At 41.7% G+C, this 18,728-nt stretch overlaps 1 protein-coding gene across 3 annotated transcripts in view; it reads left to right on the top strand.

The window, feature by feature from the left end:
- znf536 (zinc finger protein 536) overlaps positions 1 to 18,728 on the top strand; it is a 288,563-nt gene that overhangs the window by 227,671 nt on the left and 42,164 nt on the right. For all 3 annotated transcript variants that reach the window (XM_077520264.1, XM_077520263.1, XM_077520262.1), the window contains one exon: positions 6,455 to 8,089. In XM_077520264.1, the coding sequence (XP_077376390.1) occupies positions 6,455 to 8,089 (1,635 nt within the window). The remainder of the gene's footprint in view (positions 1 to 6,454; positions 8,090 to 18,728) is intronic.

The raw sequence follows: 18,728 nt of genomic DNA, 5'->3' as shown, positions 1-18,728 counted from the left end.
GTTGAATTTTAAATAAATAAATAAATAAATAAATAAAAAGTTCCGTGAAGTTAACCAAAATTTTAAATGGATCTCTTAAGCGGCGATATCACTGTGTAATAAATTTTGGTATTTTTCATTTCCAAGGACCGGTTTCGTGGAAACTGAAAAATTGTTGATGATGTTTGCTTTGCAAAAAGAAAAACTGTGACCAGGGAAAAACTGTTAACATCTTTGCAACCTTTTGCAACATTTTACAAATCCTGTCGAAAACCCCAAATTTGCTAAGTTTGCAAGGATTCGCTCAGTGAGATTTTTTTTTTTTTTTTTTTTTTTAAACGGCATTTTTTGGCAAAATGCCAAATATCGGTACAGAAAATCTGTCTGGCCAATAATCGTTCTATCCCTATTCACAAAATAAATTATTGCAAAGAAAATGTTTGTCTCGAGTTCCCCTTGAAGATGTTACAAATGGTTGCAAAGGTATACCGGGGCTTGGGGGCGGGGTTTCGGCCAAACGCAGGTTTGGCCTTGTTTGCGTGTTTGTGCGGCAGCAACAAAGCGAGAAGCAAAAACTGAAAAGGAGCACATTGAAGATGCTGATCAAGAGGAAGAAGGGGAGGATGTGTTTCCAAGATCGGCGATGTTTTCCAGGGCAAACAACCTCGCCGCCGCCGTCGGCTTTCATCTCGGAAACGCGTGACAAAAAGTTCTCCCGTCCTATTTTTAACTCCCCCAGCATCGATTTCCTGCTGGCTGGCTGGCGATGCGTCATGTGTCGGGCGGGGGCGGGGGGGGAGCTTGCGCTGTTTGCGCTGATATCAATTAAAAGTGGATTAACGGCTACATAATGACCTTTAGCTGTAAATTGTGTGTAATGTTGCAAGGCAGGATACAGTAGAGTCCCCAGATGTCACGACGGAAGACGTATGACGGCGCAGATGTCCTCGCAGCCACGCGTGCTCCTTCCAGACGCCATTTGCAAATGGCGAAAATCGAAACATAACCCTGAAGAACTCCTTTCTCCGATTATTTGATTTTAGAGTAATTAAGTTAGATTACAAGTGATTTAGATTACTTTATTTGTTACAATAGTAACTACCATCACACTAGTATGTTAGAAATAGTAACGTGTTACTTTGTTACTAGTTACTTGAAATAGCAGCCATTATTTAGTAACGCGTTACCTGCAATGCTAATTAAAACAATAAGTGAATAGCAACATAAACGCAGTAAACACAATAATTTGTGTTTCTTGTTGGTGGTGTTGTTTTTTTTGTGTACATAGCGCCATCTCAAGGCATTTGACATATGGAGAAGGTCTCGAATAGAAAGTCGAAAAAAAAATAATAAAACTTGTGACATTTCCATCTTGGAGACAAATTGAAATATTAAACAGCTACTTCACTTATTTCGCCCATTATAGTAATAAAAAGTTAATATTTTGTCTATAATTAATTTGATAGTTTCATTATTTTTTACGTACAATTAATACTAATACAATTAAAACACTCTTGCCACTTGTCGACTGAAAATGACATCACATCACAGCTCACCTGTTTGCTAGGTTTGGTCATGTGACATTTACAAGCTGAGCTGTGATTGGTTACCTGAGCCTTGAGCACATTGTGATGTCATTTTCAGTTGACTGCAAGTTGCAAAATGTGTTTTTAAAGGTACTAATTGAACATGAAAAATAATGAAAATATCAAATTTATTATAGACGAAAATTAATGTTTGACTGCCAAAAATGGCACATTTGGTAAAGTAGCTATCCCTTTAACAATTGTGATTTTTTTTAAATTTTGATGCATGTAATTCTTTTAAAAAAAAATGAGGCTAAATCTCTGTCTCAAAAATGTCCATTTAACAGCCTGCTCTCATTCGCTGACACCCACGTCATTCACCATGCCAGGCCCCGCCTTTTAAAGCCACACATATTCAAAGTCACAGATACTACGGCGTAGAATGTGAGAATGATGACCCCCAAGTGGACAAAATAATACCTGCACCTCTTATGCGTGTTTTGTATTGGTGTTGTCGTTTAACTCTTTGACCGCCAAAAACGTTTAATAACGTTTAGTAAAATCACTGTGTATGCCACCATAAACGTTACGTGACGTCAACTATTTTATTTTTTTATTTTTTTTGTGAATATATCAGTGGTCAGTGCAAAGTCCAAATGCAGCGCACGGGTCAATGAGTTGTGAAATCAAAAACACCCACTAACTATGGCCAGCAGATGGCAGCGGTAGCTGCTCGGGCCCTAACTAGAGCTGCGAATTACAATGAAACATGACGCAATCTAATGAAATAGAACGTTTTCAAGGCTGACGTGAATGATCACAGCCTTTGTAACATTAAACCTAATTTGACAGAGTGCCACTAAACAAAAAAATATTAGTATCGAAGTCACTGTTGTGGAGAAAATGTATCTTTTCTTTTCAATTTTCGCTCAATGTCACTCAAATGACCTATTTTCAAATGACGATTACTAAAGATCGGAATAAGGTAGAAACATACTGGAATGCGATCTTTCATGTGGTATCCATATTTGTTCATGTAGCAAAAGAACACAATATTCTGTTTGCTTCGAATAAATTTGTTATAATGCCCGAAATCCGCTGGCATTGGGTTTTTTGTTTTTTGTTTTTTAATAACGTGTGGCAGTAAAAGAGTTTATTATGCAAAATCAGTTTTGATCTGATTACTCGAAGAATTGACGGGATTATCGCTAAATAATACATTGTAAATAAAATTAAAAAAATAGATATCCCCAGATTGCATTCGAATAGTTTAAGATAAACCGTGTGATTAAATATTGGTCACGTGAATGGGACATCTTTGACACTTTTTGGGAGATGGCAATTGTGTTGTTTTTATTAATATCCTCCGGCAAATTGAGCCTCCATTCATTCAGCAAAGTCAAATGGCTCGGAAGTAAAAATGGCTTAGCGGAGGGTTAAAGCGTTCATCTTAAACAGACAGCTGGAGGACGCTCGGCGCTCCCATAAACGTAACGAATGTTTTCCCCTCTCCAGTCGGCGTATTTAGACGGCCGATACGCCGGCATTCGTCTTGATTTGCCCCCGCGCACATTAACGAGCTCTTAAGAGGAGAAGGAGGAGGAGGACGAAGAAAAAAAAAATCACATCAGTCTAATTTGCGTCTAATTTGGCCGGCGGAATATCATTTTGTCCAGTTAGAGGAATCGCGGCTGGTAATTTGCATGGGGGACGTTTCCTTATTCAATCAGCAGCGAGCCTGTAACCAGCGGCGGCACTTATTGGGTTAAAAGCTCATCTCTGCACGCTTGACTTTTTAAAATACACCCGGCCTTGGCTTGAGCTCGACGGCGTCAAAAAGAAAATGGATCAAATCAAACGTGCACGGCGCTATCTTGTATACAGTCGGAGGCGCGCTCCATTTCCCCTTTGTGCACGCTCCTATTCTCCGCCCGGCCCGTATCAATATTGTATTGAGTCGCTGTTTGTGGGCCCTTTATGCCACGGCTCGGCAGTAGGTCTGCAGATTGCGCAGTCTTTTTCTGGAATGGTGCCCTCTAAATAATGATAAACGACTTGAGCAGTATGCCATTTGCTAATTATATCCATGATTTACTACACAGCCCGACTTAAATCATTCAAAGCAGCCTGGCGTAACAATGCCTTTTTTTTTTCCTTCCTTTTTCTCCTCCCAGCCGCGCGCAAGCGTTTCCATGTGTCGACTCTAAACATTATATGATTGTATGTTTAGAAATGTGCACTTCACTCGCTTTTTATTCCCCATCAATCCAGCCGCGCGCGCGCGCACAAATCCCACTTTTGCAACTTTTTTTTTTTTCTTTTAAAAGGAGGAGGGGAGCTTTGCATTTTTTCCCCTCTGTGTTCATTGTTTAATGAAGCTAAATCTGGCGGTGACTCCAAGCCTCTTATAATTGCTTGCAGGATGTGTATCGCTGCGGTGGAACATCCACTCCTGGCAAGCCGCGCGAGCGCTCGTCTTCCAGCATTAACAACAAGAGCGTGCGACATGAATATGCATGTGCAGCATAAATAAATATACGGCATCACAATGGATTCACCCGACGTTTACCGCGGCTTTGATCCGGAAACGGCGGCGAAGGGTCCGAGAGAAGCGGCCCGGGGGGGAGCGTGCTGTTACGTGGCTGGCCCTTAACTCTTTTACTGCCACACGTTATCAAAAACAAGACGGGAAGAAGATACAATGCTTCCATCTGCTGGCCATAGTTAGTGATTTTGATTCCACAACTCATTGACCAGGCAGCGCTGCACTTAGATGTTGCACTGAGAACAAAAAATAAAATGAAAAAACTTAGTTGACGTCATTTAACATTTATGGCGGCATACGTGATTTTACTAATCGTGATTAAACATTTTTGGCGGTCAAAGAGTTGAAAATATGAAGCCGGTATGCACGTCATGACCTGAGTGATGGCTCAGACTGAAGAAAAGAAAAGAAAAAAAAAACACTGTCAAGATTATAGTTTTATCAGCTCCCAATGGCCACTTCAAAACCAAAATGGTTTTGGCTCGATCTTTGACACTTTTTTTGTGCATTCAAATACTGTGTCAATCGGTGAAAGTGGTTTCAGGGGACAATTGTTTGAAACTCTCAAAATTTGACACCAGTTCGGATGGCATCGTTAAAGATTTCTGTTGCCAAGCCGACGCTCGAGGAAGCCGAAGACAGCAGCCAACCACGAACGAGCATGAAAGCATTCCACCAATCAGGAATCAGGAGCGGGTTTCACCCAGTGATATTTACATATGCCACTCCGGCGGATATATACCTTTAAAAACAAACAAAAAAAAGCTTGGCAGTTCATTCAAAACTATTTTAATTTTTTTTTTATTATACTTGCGTCTAGTGCTCCACAATTAATCCAATTGTAATTGTGACATGATCGTCGAAAATTATTTACAAATAAATTGTGGCCTCTTCTACAACTTTCTCACCCATAAGTCCACCAACCAACAGGGGGCGACCACATACTTAAGGCTTCATTACAGGGGCTGAATTAAAAATGTATATTTTGTATTGCAGGCATTGTATTGTATTGTATTTGTATTGTAGGCATGACTGTTTTTAAGTTTTTGTTTTTCGTGGCATTATATATTCACATTACAATTAATCATCAAAATTTGACACCACGCTCGACCAGGTTTAACCATTTTTTTTTTTTGCCTGAACTTGATGACATTATTTAGAATTCTTTCTCTTTAATTCTTAGCGTTGACTGTTTACTGTTTTTGCTTAACATTCCATTTTTTTTTCATAACCTACGAACTTTATTCGGAAAACAATTTTCTTGCAGTTGCGGCGCCAAAAAACAACAACACACGACTGACTATCCGCAATTGCATCGCCGTTAATTACCCCTCGTTTACCATCCTTTGAACCGCAAAGGATCAGGTACGACCCGCGAGAGGTGCGCCCGAGCGTCGTGGCCGTCACTTGGAAATATAACGCTTTGCGGTGGGCCGAAAGCGCCATATGGCCACGTGTTATTTTTTATGACGCCTCCGACATGAGTGATGGCTGGCTCGGCGAGGCCGGATCGACCCAAATTCAGACGCCTTCAGCGCCCCCCTCCCTCCCTCCCCCCGATAGCGAGCAGTATAAGACACATGAAATGGAGCGGCGCTGACAAGGCAGTGGGTGGTTAGATGTTTATCTTTATGACTCTCGCTCTTGTCGACACTCGTATTAAACTCGCCTTCATCAGCTCTTCCGCCTCGCTTTTGCTTTTTTTGGAGCAGCCTTGTTCAAATGGGGGTTCAGAACGCCCAAAAATTAAATTAATTAAAAAAAAGAAAAAATACGGGTTTGCGATGAAAGGTAAGATAAGTTATTGTGATTATTATGACCAAATTATTTGGTTTCGGATTACCCTTTTGCTCAAATAAATGCTCACCAAAATGAAAGCTTTTCGATGGCAAATCCTCAAAATGTTGACCGTAAAGCTAATTATGTCAATGTGTGAAGCCGTAGTGGTTGTGTGAATGCACACGGCAGAAGTTAAATGCAAATGCTTGTGAAAGTTCAATCAACCACATTTTGTTGCTATTTACTACTGTTATCAATTTCACAAGGATGATGTCGTTATTTTTCCGCGCGCACATTTCGGTTTCAAGGACCGGGAAAGGAGAAAACAGCCAACAAAATATCAGTGAGAACATGTTTTAATGGGATTTTTTTTGGATGAGAAAATATTCCCAAGGGGTTACATGATTGAAAAAAGGTTTGCAAACCACTGTTGAACCGTCCTCTTTTGTTATCAGCGTTAATGAAATGCGTTTCATTTGCCGCTCTGACCTCCTTTTCCTCCTCCGGGGAGGTGACATGACCCTCGGGTCGGCGTTCCCGCTCCGGCAAATCGCTTTTGGATATCCAGCCGCTAATAATCAGGTTAATGATTCGCTCTTGCGCTCTTTTTTTTTTTTTCCCTCAGGAGAGAAGCCCTACCGCTGCCCTCATTGCGACTACGCCGGCACCCAGTCCGCCAGTCTCAAGTACCACCTGGAGCGCCACCACCGCGAGCGCCAAAACGGCTCGGCCGCCCCCGGACATGCCCCGTCATCGGACCACAAGGACGACCATGGGAAGGCGGCGGGCGGCGGCGGCGGCGGCGTCTTTGCCCGCCCCGATGTTCTGCGCAATGTCTTTAAAGGCCTCCCCCCCAACTTGGACTTCAGGGCGGGGCCCTTGCTGCCACATCAGTGGGCGTCGGCCGGCGCCATGGCGGCAAGCGAACGCGGCGATCGCCATTTCGATGCTATCGCTGAGAACATGAAGGCCGGCGATGGGCCTGCGTCGTTGATATCCGCAGACGGTCCCGCCAGCTTCTCTGATCTAAGCCGAGCCTACCAAAGCATGATGGGAAATGGAGTTCACTTCCAAGGCTCTCTGCAGGCCTTCATGGACAACTTTGTCCTCAGCTCCATGAAGAAAGATATGAAGGATAACCAGAGTCCGGTCCAGATCCAAGCCCCCCAGTCCTATCATGATAACGGTGAGCCGAGAACCAAGCGTGCCGCCTTGGCAGACCAGGACCGAGATGATAAACTTGAGAGCAAGCAGACTCCAGCACCTGGCAAACCCGGCTCCCAATTTGAGCCTCTGGACCTGTCGGTGTCAGTCCGGCCCGAGTCTGGGTCAGGTTCCCTCCCCGGCTCCTCGGTCACCATCCATGACAACGTGGCGTGGCACAGCTGCCTCTTCTGCTCCTTCTCCACTGCATCACTGGAACTCATGGCCCTTCACCTCCAGGCCAATCATCTGGGTCAGGCGCAGAGGGCCGAGATGGGTAAGGAAGCACACGGAGAAGCTTCCCCCGCCGCCCATCAATCTCCCAACATCAAGAGTTTGCTCTCAGACAAAGATGGAGATGGAGAGAGGAACCAGGTGGGCTGGAACAACCACATTGACCAGCCCTACAACCCCTTCCAGAGCGACTTCTACAGGCGCTTTGGTGGCTTGTACGACGGCTCCCCGCGGGGGGCGGCTCAGGGTCTCCAAGGCTACGTGCCTCCCACTGAGCAGGGACTGGAACATCCCGGCAAGGCCTTCAGATCTTCAGCCGGGGATGACCAAATCGGTGAGAGGAGCTCCTGCGGAGACGCCGACGAGGATCAAGTCGCTTCTGACGACGAGGTTGTCAAATCCGGGGTGCGCGTCACCAGAGACGCCCCGTCGGCCACGCCCAAGCAAGGCCAACACCATTCTGACGAGGAACGTGAGGAGAGGGAAGAACCCGAAGAGGATGAGGAGCGAGACGATGACGACGTGGACCAAGACGAAGAAGGAAGCCCGGCTCGGGACCACGTTCAGAACCACCACAAGCAGCTGCAAGATGGCTTGGTGGCCTCGTCCTCCGCCATGACGCCGCCGCCGCTTTACCAGCAAAACCAGAAGCAAGTCGCGTCCCTGGAGAAGCCGTGGCAGCAAGGCATGAACCTCCTGCCCCCAGCCGAAGCCCCACCGGGACTTCTGAAGGCCGAGCAGCAGATGAACATGATGTCCGTGCTCCGAGCGTACGGAGGCGACAACCTGCCGGCCTTCAACTTGAAGCGGCCCGACGCACCCGGTGAGTCTTGAACCACTTTGCGCACCCTCAGAAAAAAACAAACACTATTTACTCTGTAGTTCAATCCTCGATTTCAGTCATTTTTTTTTAAGTCTTAACACCGCTGAATTAGGCCACTTTAAGGTCTGAAACATGTAGTATAAATCCAGGCCAAGAAACCATGAAAAAAAAAAGTCTCACGATTTCTCACAATTTTTGTATGGAGAAAAAAGCTCAGAAACCAAGCACTGAAGTTCCTAAGATGGTAAATGCTTTCTTTGCCGTTGATTGCACTTCAATATTTGTGCAGTTTGTGTCGAACTTTTTGTGTACGTGTTACCAATCAGTCTATTCTGATGACATCAGGCTCGCATTCAATCAGCTGTAGATATCTGGTACTTATTTCCTTTTGATCTCAGCATATCTGGTTTCATACATTTTTCCTTTTTCCGTATGTCCAAATTGTGTCAGTTAGGAACCAAAAAAAAATCTGAATTTTAGTCACTTGCATATTGTGTAAATCTAATTAAAACACACTAAAGGTGCAGCTACAGTAGTTATCCCACAAATTTGTATTACATTTGGTGCTAAGCTCGTCCAAGCTTTCAAGTTTAGATTTGCCCGTGTTGTTGTTGATTTTTTTAAAATGTCCGCATTACATTATTTGCGCACCATTCTGATTTTGTGCAGACGCCTGTACAGGACATTGATCGTTGTATTCTGATGACGTCAGGCCGGCATCGACAGGGTAGATCCAATCTGTTTATGGAGCAGTCACGTTGGCAGATAGCCAATATGTATCGCATTCGGGATGAGTTTCTCTGATTCCAATCTCGGGCTAGCCCATTTCTTGCATTGTTTTGTCTCTTTGCACTACCCGAGACTCAATGTCCAAATTGTGCCAATGGGAGCAAAAAGAATTGAATGAATACAGCCGAAGAGGCACAAAGAGATCTGAATTTAAATGTAGTCAAGTCAACATCCGGTCAAAGTCCTGAGATGATTTATTCTTTAGTTAGAGTTTTTGGTTTAGCACTGCTGTTTTTTTTTTGTTTTTTTTTTAAGTGTACACTACATTATTTGTTGTTTGTGTATATCAGGGGTGTCCAAACTTTTTCATTTGAGGGCCACATACAGAAAATCAGAAGGACGTAAGGGCCACATAATGTTAAGAGGAGAAATTGTGTTTAGTCATAAAAATTGTACAAATAATTTATTTGTCCTTTTGCATATTTATAAAAATGGTACAGTATATAAACCAATTTATTTGTAATATGGCAATAGGGTTATTGTAGTTTTGGAATTTTTCATTTTGTTTTTTATTTTGTTTCGAGTTTTGTTTTTTTAAATTTAGTTAGTTTTAATTAGTTTTTAGGGTGGTTGTGTTTTTTTTTTTATTCTTTTAGTTCTTTAATAAATGCTTAGTTTTAGTTGAGTTAGTTTCAGTATTAGTTTTAGTTTTTAGTTGTTTTTTTTGTTGTTGTTGTTTTTCAATGTGTATTACTTGTGCACAATATTTAAAAAAAAAAACACCATGGTTGCAACGTCATTATTCCGGTTTATATCAAAATAAATCTACTAAAAATCACATTTAAAATCATCCCCAAAGGCTCATGCAATAAATTAATTACCAAAGACTAAAACAAAGGACATTTTTGCTATAATTATAGTTACTTTTATTTTTAGTTAGTTTTGTAAACATAAAATGTAGTTTCAGTTATATTTCTTTTTTTAAAAAGCATCTTTGTTTTTATTTTATTTCATTAACAAGTAGTTTTGAATTTTATTTTTTTCGTTAGTTTTAGTTAACTAAAATAAACTTAAATAGCACCTGTGTGTTTTTTTTTTTTTTTAACTGAGTCAAATGCCATTTTTAGCATATGTTGCGGGCCACTAGAAAAATAGATGGCGGGCCGCAAATGGCCCCCGGGCCGTAGTTTGGACACCTCTGGTGTATATGTATGTACGAAATTGATCAGCGCCAATTGATCACTGACGTCAGGTAAGGTAGATATGATTTTTCAGTTTAGGCCATAGTGGATGTCGGATTTATATCACAGTCGGATGTGCCGATCTTGTGTTGTTTTGTCTCTTGCCGCTGCCCTGATGTGCAGTATGTCCAAATTACGGGAGTGAAAAAAATGTGACTTGAATTGTGTGGTGTAAATCCAGTCAAAGAAGCACAAAGAAAGAGTCCTAAATCCTCACGTCTGACGGCTAAATTCAGTTTTCCAGGCGGCAAAGACACTCCGACACCCACCGAAGTTCCCCCGAAATGTCTCTGAAGTGATTTGAGTCTTATTTCAAGCAAGTTGAGGAGTAATCAGCGGGGCAACCAGTAACAGATTAATCTTTATTACACGTTGATATTACCGGGAGCAGCGCCTCCCTCGCACGCACGCCGCCGCCGCCGCCGCCAGGAGGGAATAACCCGGCGCAAGTCCGAGCAGGACCTGCAGCTTCCTCCGCATGTCTCCTAACTATCTTAGTGTTCATAAAGCCGCCTCCCAGAAGAAGCCCATTACTTTATAAGACTGGTCGATGTATGACCCTGTGAAAAATGAACTGCCAGCTTTCATGATTGTGCTCGGGTTACAGCCGCGCTTCCCCGAGACCCGGCGAGGAAATCGTTTTTCCTCTTTGTCTCTTTTTTTTACACTTTTTACTGGGCTCCGGTGCACTTTCGAGCCGCCGCCTTTTAAAAGTGTCTCCGGGAGGAAGGAAAAACATTGCAAACTTGTGTTGCTCTTTTAAATGAGTGGCAGGAAACAGAATGTGGATGTCTCGTCATGCGAGATACTTGATGAATACAGTACTTGTTCTTGCTCTCTGGTCTCTATGCTGCCCACCGAGCTGGCTTTTTCTGCAGTGTTTATGCAAATGTGGTGAAACTTCCAGAGGTTTTTATCTCAATTGTATCATTTCCAACTTCAAATCTTTAAAAAATGAGACAGTTTACATCAAATTAGGAAGTTTTGCCTGTGCTACATGCTGCGTTGTGGCAACACAGCATCAAAGTTTGATGATCAATTCGAGATTGGCTATGAAAAAGGTTTTTAAAAATATATATACAGTGGAACCTCTACTTACGAACATCTCTTCATATGAAATTTTCGAGTTACGAAACGCCTCAACGGGAAAATATTGCCTCTTGTTACGAAATAAATTTCTAGATACGAAAGGTAAAAATACATTACCAAACGCAACATACTTTCGGCTATGGCTATTTCCTACCATAGGTATCTATGAGCATAGATACTAGATCGGTGTCTATACAGCGTCCTCATCATTCATCCCGCGGCCCATGAAGTGTTCCGTTTTTCGTAAATGTATGAACTAACGGCCGACGAATTTGTACAAAAATTCAAACAATTGGTGATTGATGAAGGCACAGTAATTTTTTTAATTGCGATGAGACGGGCCTTTTTAAAAAAAAAAAAAAAGATGCCTCGCCATACCGGAAGTTTCCATGAAGTTTCAGAATTTGTTTAAAAGAATAGCCCAGAAAAAGTGTTCACCAGTCGGGCGTTTGCTCACTAAGATGATGTTTGCCTTGGACATTTTCAAAGGATTGTTTAAAAAAAAAAAAAAAAGCAAACATCCTTGGATCAGTTCTTTACAAAAAAACAGGCAAAAAATGACTTCTGAGAGAGGAGGACAGGAACCAAAGAGGGCAAAAAACGATGAGGACAGCAGTTAAAAAGTTAAATGAACATCATTTTTATTCTTTACTCTATTCTTTGTTTTTCACATTACACACAACTCTCATTTATTGTGCAATAATCCAATTGTAACATGTATTTGTTACATGTTTTGATGCATTTTTATGCTTTATAAAACATTTACGTCTGAATTTTGGGAGGCTTGGAACGGATTAGGGCATTTACATGGAAAATGTGTCTCTACTTAGAAAATGTTCTACTTAAGAACTTTCTTCCAGAACCAATTAATTTCCCAAGTAGAGGTACCACTGTATATATATCTTGAGCTCCGAGTGGGACATATGGATTTTTTTTTTGCCTTGATTGTAATAACAGATGGAATAATTGAATCCCACCACATGTGGTTTCATGTGGAAAATATACACTGTTATTCCAAAATTAACCGACGACATGACTACACAATTGTAATCATATGCCTAATTTCATATGCACATGTTCTAAATACAAATTTTATAAAAACATGCATTGCATTTACTCTCAGAATGTTGGTCATCCCTGGGAGGACTCTACTCCAAATCTTAATGATCATTAGCATCCTGTGACCTTTTCCACTCCAGCAGATGGTCTGTCGTCAAGGATCTCACTCTTCCAATGTAAACATGTACACGCATTCCTGCCGTTTCCATACAGTCAACATGTTTGTTGTATGTTCCAGCTCATCAAGCTTCTCCTTTTGTGTGCCATGATGAGCATGTAGGCGGAATGAGGAATGTTTGACCTTTTGTCGATAAAGCTTGCCGAACAAAGGCCTTTGTGGGTATCGTTGTATGTCCCGACATCAAGATATGACACTCTTGATTAAGAATTGTTCATCCTAACAAGACATGATGGGCATGATGATTGTAAAATGTGGAACAGGGAACGCTTCTTTTGTTGTTTCTAATGCATAAACAAGATTTGTAAAGGATGAGTTTTGGATTGGAAGAACCTGGCCTCGAGCCAGAGGTGACGAGAGAAGTTCTCAAACGTTTATTATGGAACTTCTTTCGGGGCATAGCAAGTAGGGGTGTGAATTGCCTAGTACCTGACGATTCGATTCGTATCACGATTCACAGGTCACGATTCGATTCGATACCGATTAATCCCGATACGAATTTATAAGTCGATTGTTGCGATTTTTTTTCATTCAAATTTAGAAAATACTAATCAGTAAGCTTGTAGAGTGTAAGATTTATATGAAAATGTATTTATTTATCTGAAATTTCAGTCTTATAGAGGTTGTAATCTGTTTCATGTTTGAACAGCATTAAAATAAAATATTATGGCTTAATGTTCCGTTCATATAACATTCTTCCATGCTCAAGGTGTGAATCCTAACCCGAAGTCAGACGTTTTGTTGAATATTTTTCCATTAAAAATGGAAGTTTAAAAATCGATTCTCACACACACAAAAAAAAAAAAAAAAAAAAAGGCAATGATGATAAGACGTTGAATCGAACCGAATGAACAATTCTGAGCTCGAAAAAATTCGATTTTTTTTTTATTGAATCGATTCGAGAATCGCGCGATGTAGTATCGCGATATATCGCCGAATCGATTTTTTTTAACACCCCTAATAGCAAGACAGTGTGACCAAGACCTTGTGCTTCTTGAGGTTCTCAGGGGTTGGAAATTGAGCGAAAAATTATTTGGTCGGATGGTATCTTTGTGAAAGGGAATAGCTTGAAGTGGGTATGGGGGTTGTGAAGTCAGTAAAAAATGTTTGGCTCCCGCTGTCGCATTCCTCTCTGTCATTCCTCTCAGTGTGGATGGACTCCTCCTGGGTGCCTTTCCCCACAGGGTTCTTCTGTGCCCCGCCATGTTGTTGGGGATATGAGGGTGAGGGGTGGCTTTTTCTTTTTATTGTATTATGGATGTTTTAATTGTTTGGCACTTTGAGTTGCATTTGAATGTATGAAAGGCGCTATATAAATAAAGTTTGACTTGATTTGATTTGTAGCAGTATCAAAGGACTAACATACAGTAGGTGGAATAGCATTTACGTCGAAAGGAATCGCGGGAAAACCAGAACAGAGGTCTGAAGTCGGCATGAAACATCTCATTTATATTGCACACCTTAAATCGTTCTGAGTGTAGGATTGTGTGTTGCCAGTCAGGAGCTTTTAGCTTTGCCGGGTTCTGTATCAACGGAAGGGTTAGAGTTGTGAAGTTTAACACCCGACACTCAGCAGTTGTCGCTGCTGACAACTATTTTATACATCAGAGCTTTTATTATCCGATTGTACGATGCCATGGCGGCTTTATGAACGTGCACAGTAGGTGCAAGATCACTGGGTTATGTGGAAAAGGCAGCGGCTGATAAATGTTCAGTCGGTAGTAGGGATGTCACGATAAGGGCAATATCGTGATATTGTGATATTAAAACTGCCACAATATCGTCGGCGTCGTGTTCACAATATTTAAAAGGAACACATCTGTTAAAAAAAAGTCAGGTTGATTTCCGTTTGTGCAGTTCTAGCACCCTCTAGTGGCTAGTTTATTAGTGCAATTTAATTTTCATTAGTGATGTTTTGGCCTTCTATGTTTATAATCTATGTTAATTGTCAGATTAGCAAGTAAGTGCCTCACTATTGTTATTAGAGATTGTAGGTGGTTTATATGCATTGCTGTTATGTACAAAAGCACAATATTGTGCTATTTTTTTATTTTTTTTATTTTTTGTGTGAGCTCTCTTTTTTTTTTTTTTTTTACAATATTGTGATCTTTTTTTAAATATCGCCAATGCCCCCACAATATCGTGATAATTATCGTATCGTGACCTTCATATTGTGATCAAATCTTATCGTGATTGTTACATCCCTAGTCGGTAAATGTCAATATTATTTTTGCATGCAGTCCATCATCAAGTCACGTGACCGTCCACGTAGGTGGTCGGCGTCTCTTGAAAGTGGAGGTTCTTACCTGCATTCACGCCGCCGCCGCTGCGCTAAACCATCCTGCGCCTTTGCCTAAGTGGCCCGGGAATTCCATTTATCAATACGAGTGATTAACGGCGAGCCCCGAGGTCTCCGACGCGCTCCCAGCTCGCCGGGGCTGCGGCTCGCATGCGGCGCTGCGATCGATAGCCGCTACCGAACGCGACGCGACGGCGTTCACGCGCCAAGCTGTGCGACTTGAAAGGACATCAATGATGTGCCGCAACTTCGACGCCCGTTACTGGACAGGAAGTCAAATGTCAACTCAAAATTGAAGAAAGGCATGTATTTAGGGTTGCCATAAAACATTTTTGTAGCTATACAGTTGCCGTACTTTCCGCACTATAAGACGCACCGCATTATAACGCGCACCTTCAATGAATGACATATTTTAAAACTTTTTCCATATATAAAGCGCTACAGTAGAGGCTGGGGTTACGTTATGCATCCATTAGATGGTGCTGGGCTAAATGGAATGTCAACAAAACAGTCCGATAAGTCAGTCAAACTTTATTAATCGATTACAAAGCAGCTTTCTGACAACTCCATTCACTCCCAAAATGAATAAACAGCTGTTTGATTATTTTCTCTGAGCTAAAGTATTAGTATTAGCTAGCGATCCAAGATGGCGGGATCTTCCGCGCATGCGCGTCACCCATCGTGCAGGGTCACCGATAGCGTCTTGACAGCGAGACCTGTTGCGGCTCATTATTGATCCATATATAAGGCGCACTGGATTATAAGGCGCAGGGTCAGCTTTTGAAAAAAATGAAGGCTTTTAGGTGCACCTTACAGTGCGGAAAATACGGTAACTGTTTTACATTACAATACAATTGTTAACAATAAATCCATTTGTCAAACTAAAATGCTGCAGCGGTGACGAGCGCTCGGCAAAAAACTTGTTGAACGTCGGAAGAACTCCCAGACTGAAGCAATCAATCTTGGCGTGTGCGATCAGTCAACTTGTGTGTGCACAGTTTGACTCCAATCACGCACCTCAACTCGTTTTTTCTTTTTTTTTATCACCGCTGTTGTCTTTGCACCTTAAGCGTGCACACCTGTGCGCCTTTATTCACACCTACGCACACACACACTTCAAACTTGTGATAAAGCAAAACCTGGTAATTGCCAATAATATCGTCCTCATCAGGTGGTTAATTACCGTGAATGCGCTTGCCGTCTCTGCAAATACACTAACACGCTCACTCACACACACACACGCAACGCATACGTACAAAATGCTCTGACGGGTTGAAGTGGGCGGGGTCTGGAGACCCCCGTGTGTTTCCTAATGAGCTCGACAGAGTTCTCACCTGCGCACTGCTGATTGTTTTCGACACGTTAAAGTACATCAGAAAGTTTATCACGATGGTCCACATTTAAAATTTGACGTCGGTGGAGTACACCGGAGGACATTTCTAATTAGGGATGTAACGATATCCAAACATCACGAAACGATATTATCACGATATGAAGGTCACGATACGATAATTATCACGATATTGTGGGGGCATTGGCGATATTTAAAAAAGATCACAATATTGTAAAAAAAGAGAGCTCATACTAAAAAAAAATTAAAAAAAAAGCACAATTTTGTGCTTTTGTCCATAACAGGAATGCATATAAACCACCCACAATCTCGAATAACAATATTGAGGCACTTAATTGGTAATGCAAGCACACAATGATGGCTTCACAAGCAAATTCGGTTCCCCTTCATCTGACAATTAGCATAGATTTTAAACATAGAAGGCCAAAACATCCTTAATGAAAAGTAAATTGCACTAATAAACTAGCCACTAGAGGGTGCTAGAACTGCACAAATGGAAATCAACTTGATTTTTTTTTAACAGATGTGTTCCTTTTAAATATTGTGAACATGACGACGACGATATTGTGGCAGTTTTAATATTGCAATATCACTATATTGCCCTTATTGTGACATCCCTATTTGGAATCTCCCACAAACGCCCAGAAAGTGGTCTGTCAGTAACACGAAAAACTGTCTAAAAAACTGTTTTAGGGGTCCGTTATGTATACGGGCTAAAACCACCACCGTTTTTTATTTAGTTGGTCTTTAGCCCACCGAGCTAGAACATTTCGTCGATGAACCCAACCATCCAGGTGGACTGTGGGGGGGTCATTTGCATCAAATAAGAGTTAGCTTTGCCTTTCCTCACTTCACTCTTCCTCACACTGAGTGAAAACTCGACAGTGTTACAAGTGCACGTAGAGTACGCGTATGATTATACGCCCGAGCGCCTTTGTTGCCAGAACCTTTGTTCCCTATTGTCAGCTCCGATGGCGCCAAGCTTCAGTCACTCCTCGCTCGTCTCATGATGACACGCTCACAAAGAGCAGCCAGCCGTCGCTCCGCTCGCGAAGTTTGACTTAAAGGGTAGTTGTCGCCGACTGGCTCGGCGCTCGGCGCCTTAAGTCGAAGTGAAAGGGTTGTTGATGTTCCTTACCTTCAAGTTTAAAGGCTAATGGGGCGTCTCTTAGCTCAGCGTTAAAACGGGTAGTTGATGTTAAAGGTAGCGTCGTCAGTAGAAGTGAAAAGGGGTCGTTGATGTTTCTGAGATTCGAGTTAATAGGCGAATAGGTTTCTCTTAGCGCTGACTTGGAGGATCGTTGAAGTGAAACGGTAGGATGTGTCTCCTTTGCCCCAAGTTAAAGGTGTTGTTGATGTCTCTTTGGTGTCTTAACTCCAAGTTCAAGGGTAGACGGTGTGAAAAAGTATTATGGTATCTTGAATTAAATTTCAAAGACATATTAGTTTGCATCTAAAGGTTGAACGTAGAGTAGTAAAGACCTGTATCTAAAAGTCACTTGTCTTATTAGATGGTAGGTGGTGGTCTTGAAATACAAGAGTAGTAGTCGTCGACTGGCTTGGTATATGGCTTCTTAAGTTGAAGTTATTGCGTAATTAACTCATTCACTCCCATTTTTATGTTTTGTAGCAATTAGCATTAGAATTAGCTAAGTTTCATCATTATTCACAAACCTGTTGAACATACTGGGAAAAAAAGATCTTGTTGCAACATGGACCTGGTTGATCTCTTATTTGCTGCCACCTGCTGGCCGTTTTTTTTTTCTTTTCTTTTTTTTTTTGTAATAAGTACCATCGCTTTAACCGACCACTTCAGGTCAGAAACTGCATCAAAGCCTTCATACAAAAACTCTTGCGGGAGTGAATGAGTTAATGTTTCTTATCTTGGTATTTCATGTTTTATTGTGAAGTTGAAGTGTAGTTGATGCCTCTTAGATCACTATTTAGTGTCTTAATGGATAATTGGTGTCTCGATTTGGATTCTGTTTGTTTGTTTTTTTGTAGATAGTTGCTTAGTGTTCATCATCGTAAGTTTGACTTAAAGTTTATCTGTAATCTCTTTGCTAGTCTGTCTGTTTGAGGATTTGTCATTGGCACTTTATTTGGCGACTCTGAACTCAGAAGGTGGTTTGTAAAGGCTTAAGGAAAGTTGATGGGTAGTTTTTGTGCCTCGTTTTTTTTTTTTTTTTTTTTTTTTAGTTAAAGGGTAGCATCCTAGCTCAGAGTTAATTGATTCTTATTTTCTCTTGCGTATTTGGCGTCTTGACTTCAGGTTGGAGGCTCACTGGCGTCTCATAGCTCAGAGTTGAATCAGAGTTGGCATCACTAAGCTCAGTGTTAAAGGTTTGTCGAAGTGAAAGGGTAATTGGCATGCTGTAGCGAGGAGTCAAAGGGTTGTTCAAAGTTCAAGGTATTTGAAATAACCTCTTAGCTCAGAGTTAAAGGCTGATTTCCGTCTACTATCGGTTTGATTTCACGTCCAGACCTGAATTGAAACGGTAGTTGCCGTCTCCACGCTTGGAGTTTAAAAGGGTAATGTGTGTCTGTGAGTTAAAGGCTAATTGGTGTTAAAAGGTAGCTGTAGTCTGAGCTCGGAGTTAAAAGTGCAGCTGGCACCTCTCGACTGACTGCTGAAGTGGAATTGTTGTCTTGGAGCTCGGAGTTAAAGGGCAATGGGATCTGGTTGAAGGGTA

This window comes from Festucalex cinctus, chromosome 4 (genome assembly GCF_051991245.1).
Source record: "Festucalex cinctus isolate MCC-2025b chromosome 4, RoL_Fcin_1.0, whole genome shotgun sequence".
In the NCBI taxonomy this organism is placed as follows: Eukaryota; Metazoa; Chordata; class Actinopteri; order Syngnathiformes; family Syngnathidae; genus Festucalex; species Festucalex cinctus.
Note: the sequence above shows the minus strand (reverse complement) of the source record. Positions and strands in the feature narration are given on the sequence as shown.